General features: G+C 35.5%; 1 protein-coding gene across 1 annotated transcript in view; it reads right to left on the reverse strand.

Moving 5' to 3' along the window:
• Positions 1–4,766: 4,766 nt before the first annotated feature.
• The window catches only part of LOC144967290 (uncharacterized), a 4,940-nt gene continuing 1,545 nt past the window's right edge, over positions 4,767–8,161 (reverse strand). The window contains exon 3 of the mRNA XM_078904349.1: positions 4,767–5,280. Within this exon, the coding sequence (XP_078760475.1) occupies positions 5,033–5,280 (248 nt within the window). The 3' untranslated portion in view covers positions 4,767–5,032. The remainder of the gene's footprint in view (positions 5,281–8,161) is intronic.

Below are 8,161 nucleotides of genomic sequence, written 5' to 3' on the forward strand. Positions count from 1 at the left end.
AAATATAATACATAACAGAGAGATGATTTACAAGGAAAAAAATATATCTCCCAAAACAATAACTATGCATTTGACTGTTTCCCTCCCAGCTAGGACTCCGGCCAGAGCCAGGACAAAACCAAGTAATCCCATTCCAAGACAAAGACAGAAAGCATGTTGGAAAACAGATATAAGGGGATAGAAGACGCAGTATGTACCTCCCTGCCCGCTATGAGAGGTCAGGATCCCCACCCAGTACTTCGTTTGAGATCACCTCAATGTCTCATCCTAACACAAGCACAGGTCCCTGCTAAGTGGAACACACTCAAATGTTTACAAATCATATGTAACACAAAAATAATACAATACATAACAGGGAGATGATTTACAAGGAAAAAAATATCATCTGCCAAAACCCTAACTACACATTTGACTGTTTTCCCTCCCAGCAAGGGCATTCTGTCTGGACAAGGACAAAACCAAGTAATCTCATTCCAAGACAAAGACAGAAAGCAATTTAGAAAACAGATATAGTGGGATAGAAGACACAGTAGTACCTCCATGCCCACTACGGGAGGTCAGGAATCCGACCCAGTAATATATGTGATTTTTTTGTTTTTGTTTTCAAGGGTTTTACGGCGCTTGCAACACATTAAGGTCATATCAGCGCCAGTAAAAAGGAAGAAAATGGGATAGTAAAAAGTTTTAGAATTACAATTAAAGGACAAAAGAAAAGGTGAGACAAAGGGGAATTGGTTTAAATAGGGAATAGATGTAGATTCCAAGAGCACACCGTCAAAGAACTTAGTTTGAGATTACCTAAAAGTCTCATCCAGACACAAGCACAGGTCCCAACTAAGAGGAACACACTCAAATGTTTACCAATCATATAATATAATATGTAAACTAAACATAATACAATGCGTAACAGAGAGATGATTTACAAGGAAAAAAATATCATCTCCCAAAACTATAACTATACATTCGACTGTTTCCCTCCCAGCCAAGGAACTCCGGCAAGGATCAGGACAAAACGAAGTAATCTCATTTCAAGACAATGACAGGAAACAATTGGAAAACGGGTATGGGGGGATAGAAAACACAGCATGTACCTCTCTGCCCACTATGGGAGGTCAGGATCCCCACCCAGTAATATATGTGATTTTATGCATCAAAATGGTATAAGTTAAGAAGAACCGGGTGTCAAAAATGGATTTTATATTGAAAATGATCAGAATTTTGAAATTTTAGTCTTTGTCACTTTAAGAAACTACAATGGAATCAGAAAAAAAAAAAAAAAAAAAACTCAACACCTCTTGGTGATTCCAAATTTTCTGTTCTTTATCAAAGAGCATTCCATTGAAAATGGATATAGTCAGCCTTGCTTAGAGTCAACTAATCTTTCTGGTCTGGCAATGTCGGCTTTACCAGGATTCCTTTGTAACTGTATACAGCCCACCATGATAATGGAGATAGTGAGCCTTGCTTACTTAGAGTCAACTAATCTTTCTGGTCCAGCAGTGTTGGATTTACCAGGATTCCTTTGTAACTGTATACAGCCCACCATGATAATGGATATAGTCAGCCTTGCTTAGAGTCAACCAATCTTTCTGGTCCAGAAGTGTTGGCTTTATCAGGATTCCACTGTATATTTATTTCCCTCAATAAAACCTTTAAAATTTACCCCAATCTCATTTTTGTTGACTATAATTTATAATTTCAATAGTCAGCATCTTAATCACCCAGACTTTATACCATTTTGAGGTACAGGTCATATATCAATTTAGTATGTGGTTAAATGGCATGAAAAAAACAAAAAAAAAACTACATTGTAAATGAAACATAATCATTAAAGCTTGTATGACTAAAATTAAGGTAAAATCATTCCATAATTCAAAAAACACCAAATTAAAGAATAAAAAACAATAAACTGTACAATGCAATTCAATATGCAAATAAAATAAGACTTTACATTTTATAAATTAAACTTCGGCACCATAACTACACACTATATTAAGTTATATGTAAAATAAGCTATAAAACAAACAAAAAATCATGTGAATACACGAGCATGTACTAAAATCTTTAACAAAAACTGGCGAATTGCAAAAAGAAGAAAAATCAGGTGGCGAGTGTGACTATATTTCAATGTAAAATGTCCGTGCCATATAATCAGACTAGTAAAAGACAAGTAAAAATCTTCAACCCATTGTTTATTTAAAGATTAAAAGTAAATAATATAAATGAAAGACTTTGAACAAAAATAATACAATAAAAATGAACTATCAGAATAATCCCTGCGAACACTTTTGTCAGGAAGACAATTTAAAAATGATAAGACTGACAATTGGATACAATAATATCAGTCCTATTTATATGGTTGGAGATTCAAACACTTTAACAATTCTTATCAATCGAGCTAAATCTGCAATCAAGGCCTCACTGGGAACGATTGCCTCGTGACTGAAAGTACAAATCAAGAATAAATATTCCAAGTAAGACTGCAAATATCAATAGTGAGATTGTTTGTGCCATTTGATTAATCCTATAGCAAGTTTTAAATTTCATTCTTCAAAATTTGATGTTTGGCTCAAAAGCTTAAATTATTTCTTCCTTTTTTGGTACATGTTGTTTATAGCAGAAGTGACGCATGGTTTATTTTCTTATTTTGAAAATAAACTATTCAAAATCACCACTCTTTATTATTAAGTGAATAAATGGCATAATATTATATATTGCAACTGACCCTTACAGGAAAACATGGCAAACAACAAAACATTTTTATTTCAAGAATGAGAAGCAAGTGATGAGAGAGACCTCGGTGATTAATCTGAGCCACAATCTTGTTGATCTGATAAAGTGCAAAGTGACCAGAGGAAGAAATAAAAAGAAAAGAAAAGAAACTCATAGTGTTAATAATTTTTTAAAATTCACATGGCTAAGTAAAGAGACGAGGAGGAAGAGAGTGACTTGGCAATCCCACAATATACCCCAGATTACAGGAGTGGATATTTACAATTATTCATCCCAGATGCAGTCCAGAATTTTTTTGACAATTATAGTAAAAAGTTCTAGAATTACAATTAAAGCACCTAAGAAAAGGTAAGACAAAGGGGAATTGGTTCAAATAAGAAACAGGTGTAGATTCCAAGAGCACACTCTCACAGTACTTATCACTTAAAAGTCTCATCCAGACACAAGCACAGGTCCCCACTGAGAGGAGTACACTCAAATGTAAACAAAACATAATACAGTGCACAACAGAGAGATGATTTACAAGGAAAAAAATATCATCTCCAAAAACTAACTATACATTTGACTCTTTCCTTCTCAGCCAGGGCATCCGGCCAGGGTCAGGACAAAACCAAGTAATCTCATCCCAAGACAAAGACAGAAATCATTTTGGAAAACAGGTATTGGTGATAGAAGACACAGTAAGTACCTCCCTGCCCACTATGGGAGGTCAGGAACCCCACCCAGTAAGTCAAAGTAACTCATGTCAATCTGGTGTATTGCCGGAATGAACTAGATGAAGAAAATTGAGTTTAGAGTCACAATAATAATAATCAGAATAAATGCACATGTTGCTGCTTAAATCTCAAAGGAATAAATAGCTACCATCAAATGGAATGGAAGCTTCCATTTAATTAACAGAAGACAGATAATGTGGTTGACTGAAGTGAAGAATGTATCAATAAAGACGAGAGAAGATAGATTGAAATGGTTTGGACATGTAAAGAGACGAGAGAAGGAGTACGTGGAAAAGAAAGTATTGGACTTACAATTAGCAGGAAAGAGGAAAAAGGGACGCCCAAAGACAAGATGGTGGGATAAGGTAAAGGATGATATAAAAGAACTGGGCCTGGAGGAAGAAGATGCTCTGAACCGAGATGCATGGAGATGTGGCATTCATTATGGCAACCCTGCAAAATGCGGGAAAAGCTGAAAGAAGAAGAAGAAGATAATGTGGCTGTTTTGAGTTTCCCTTTTGTCAACAAAACATAATGAATACAACACTGAGGACAAATGAGAGATGAGAGGATGGTGTTGTTAGCAGGAATAAACATCATTTTCCCAATCATTCCATTATTTTGTTTGTTCACCTTAACAACACCATCCCCACATCTCTCATTCTTTTTTTTATGGTTTCATTGATAAAGAGAAATCCTGAAACGTCCACAACATGTCTTTATTAATTAAATTGATGCTTCCGTTCCACATGGCTGTTGTTATTGATAATCAGAGTTAGGAAATTTAGTATCTTTCAGTTTATATAACAAACCTTACTCTACCCAATGAAGGCATTTACTATAACAGTGCTAGTTATTTTTCACTATATTTTGTGATTTTTTTCAAAACCTACTGATCAAGTGAATGTATTTGAAAAAAAGCATAAATCAAGTGAATTTTTGTTTTGTTTTTTTATTTGTTTAATTTATTTTTTACTTCAACTTCTCTCTCTTTTTTAAAATTTTGAATCTCTGCAATCGGCTTTATTCAAATATGCTTAAAAGAACTGCTCTAGGGCCTAATGTGTTAAAAATACTCCGAGGGAAGAAGAAAAAACCTGGCAAACTAGTTAGCCTAAGCTAAGTCTTTCGCTTGGCCCAAGGGGCAAAATCTGTGGCTTGCAATGAAAATAAAGTAGAACCATTAAATTTTTTTAAATTTTTAAAAAGAAAACAGTTACGACCTGGACCTTGAGAATTATTTGTTAAACAAAACTGTCGAGTTTTCATTGGGGGCAGTGCAGGGGGGGGGGGGGGGGGGGGGGGGGGGGGGCAAGCTTTTTATTTTTATATCAATTCAGTGATTTTAAACAAGAATCCTGAAATTTGGCTTGAAATCTAATGAATGATCTTGCTTAATTCTCTCTAGCAACCCTGATTCCAACTCTAATTTTACAAAAACTAAAAATTCAATTTTAAGTAATAGGTTCACTCTAGATATCAGTCAATATAGAAAAACATTTCACTTTATAAGGTTTACTTTGACCAGCAGCTGCTTCGACGATGCCGTATTTACACAAGCAATAATTTAATAAACCCCACTTTTATCTTGGGAACAGCGAGTAATAAGAAGGAGGATCCTCTGAGTTCATTGGAGGAGGTATTGGTTCCATGAGATGTGCTGATGTTGTGTGTAGTTCTATTGTACAGCTTTGCCTATTATCTACATATCCATAAGGTGGTGCTGCTGGTCGTATAGGAGTAAGAGAGACTGTCTCCCGCGTTGCTGCATTTCTATTTGCATTTTGAATATTTAACGAAGGTGGAGGAGCGTTTCCATCTTCATCATCATCTGTAAAAATAGGAATGAACAATAAAAAATTGAAAAAGTATCTTCAAAATTTTTTAACGTTTTTAGAAACCAAAAAAATAAGTTATCTAAGGTTAGATGTGGCTATGTGGTCTAGTGGTGTGACACTTGCTTTCGGATCGGAAGGTCCTGGACTCAAGCCTCACTCAGCGCATAGTTGAATCCATAGAAAAGGCTCTTTAATCACATTCTCTCACACCGCATTCAGGTGTAAAATGAGTACATCGCCGTTACAGCATTGTCTCTGTCCGAAAAAATTGTAATGTTCGAGCCTCGCTCGGCACATAGTTGAGTCCTTGGAAAAGGCTCTTTACTCATATTCTCTCACCGTACTCAAGTATAAAATTAGTACCTAGCCGTAAACACGTTGTCTCCGTCCGAAAAAAATATAATATCGCCTAACAGGCGTCATGTCCCGTCCTACATGTGAAGTGTTGCTGTTGGCCAGGGACCCCTTGTAAAGCGCTTTGAGCACGTTTAGTGGACATTGCTCTATATAAAAGCTCAATTTTTGTTAATAATAACAAGGAACAACGTGTAGAAAAGTGCCAGAAGACAATAGACAATATAAACGTTTTCAGTGATTATAGATAGTTTTTTTCTGAATTAATATTTACCCAATATCGGAGCTTACTTAATGTCTCAATCGTCTCTGGTAGTACAGTAGTAGTAGTAATAGTAGTAGTAGTAGTAGTAGTAGTAGAAGTGGTAGTAGTAGTAGTGGTAGTAGTAGTAGTAGTAGTAGTAGTAGTAGTAGTTAGTAGTAGTAGTAGTAGTAGTAGTAGTAGTAGTAGTAGTAGTAGTAGTAGTAGTAGTAGTAGTAGTAGTAGTAGTAGTAGTAGTAGTAGTAGTAGTATTAGTCCCGTCGTACATGTTAAGTGGTGCTGATGGCCAGGGACCCCTTGTAAAGCATTTAGAACAGGTTTAGTGGATATTGAGCTATATAAAAGCTCAATTTTTCTTTTTTTAGGTCTTCTTACTGACCACGTTGCTGAAGATGAAGTGATTCATGTCTAAATTTTGCAATATCAATTATCTTTTTATCATTTATCCCAAAACATTGTGTGGACATCCCGATGAAAATTTCTTTTTCTCTAAGTAGTCCTTCAGAGCCCTTGGGCCAATGGAGCCAGAGTTTATCTCAGTTTCTAAAGCATGAAACAGACAACTTCAATAGCTTGTTATCAGAAGGACACATAATGCCATACTCCAATTTCTTTTAAAAAACAACATGCCCTTTAGTTAGCCCAATTTAACTCTTTAAGATTCAACCCGACAAAAACCGACAACGGCATAATATTCATGGGTGGGGTAGTCAAGACTGGCCTCAGTAAGTAAAATCCAATCGTTGTGAAGGAAATGACAGGCCCTGTCACTGCCGCAGGGTGTTTTTAGCTTTGATTTTTATAAATTTGCCGACAGAAAAGAAAATACGTTTCAGAAATTGCGATTTAAATCCTATTTTATTTGCGGGTGAGAATCATTGACATTGCACTTTGTTTGGTAAAAATCGGTATAAAATTACGACTTTGGTGATGAAAAATGACTTTGAAGACCATTATTGTAAACTTTTTAAAATATTATGAATAATTTATAACTCCCTTATTTGTGGGTCGATTTTGTCATTCGAGGTATCAATTTTATTGTAATAAAGAGATAGGAACTTCAGAGTTATTTTTTCTGATGCAAAATTATTACTTTGTAATTTTAGCACCAAGAAAAATAGTCGGTAAATAAATTTGTTACACCTCTTTGATAGACCGCCGGGGTCCGTTCGTGTAGAATTGTGAATCAAGCATCTCAAAGTGTTCGACCAATCACAGGCTATCTATCCAGCTGGCCGAAACAAAGACGCTTCCCCCCGTCGATGTATTACGCTATTGTTATGCAAGGAATATAATACCTTATTGAGTAGGCCGAAAAGCTAAAATCTAAAAGTAAAAAATATAATTCTGAGGAATTTGAAAGTCACATTGCTGAAATCAGCTTGAAAAAAGAAGTATATTGGTCTTTGTTTCATAAAAATCGGTTGAAAACCAACTGTTTTACGAATAAATTTGATTTTAAAAATTGCTTTTGTTTATTTTAGCTTTTTTTAGCAACTTTTTTATTTATCGGCCAATTTTCTTGATTTTTATATCATTCTTTATATCTCAAAGAGACGAGATCAGTGATATACTTTGTTTGTTTCAAATGTAACTAGAACATAATTTGGCTTTTTTACCTATCGACCATGCCTGGATAATTTATTCAACAACGTGGCGATGTGACGCAACTATTCCCTGGCCGTCTTCCACTGCATCGACGATGATTCAATTCATTGTTGACGGCTGTTGACACGTGAGCTGCCAGAACGACCAATCGTTGAAGGGTCAAGATGCTCAGTAGCCAATCGTTCTTCGGTCAAAAAACTTATGAACTCACGAGAACAAAAGTTTGAAATTTGGTGATGGACGGACCTATGAAATCGTTTCTGGGCGGAGTTTAGCCATGAGTGACCGTAGAAAACGAAAAGGCGACTACAGATATCAAAGAGTAGGCTTATATCATCAAAGGATGTCTACATGATTGACATGGCCATATAGGGAACTCATTATCTACTCCCCCAAAAAGAATCTGAACACGAGAGGGTTAACTCAATATAAATATTAAATATTCTTAAAACTGAGACTTCAAGACATTTGTTTAGTTATATCCAACAATGCCAATACTACTAGGCTGGACAGAAAGGTCTTGACGCCTATTGAATCTCCGATTGTATTGAGCTCACCAGTATAAACTATACATCAGAAAGTGCTTACTTTATTCCTCTATTAGGTCACCAAATTTTGTTTAGGTGCTATTTCTTGATTTGAATTTATCA

Source organism: Berghia stephanieae, chromosome 3 (assembly GCF_034508935.2).
Source record: "Berghia stephanieae isolate SIO BIC M18660-M18661 chromosome 3, UCSD_Bste_1.3, whole genome shotgun sequence".
Lineage (NCBI taxonomy): Eukaryota > Metazoa > Mollusca > Gastropoda > Nudibranchia > Aeolidiidae > Berghia > Berghia stephanieae.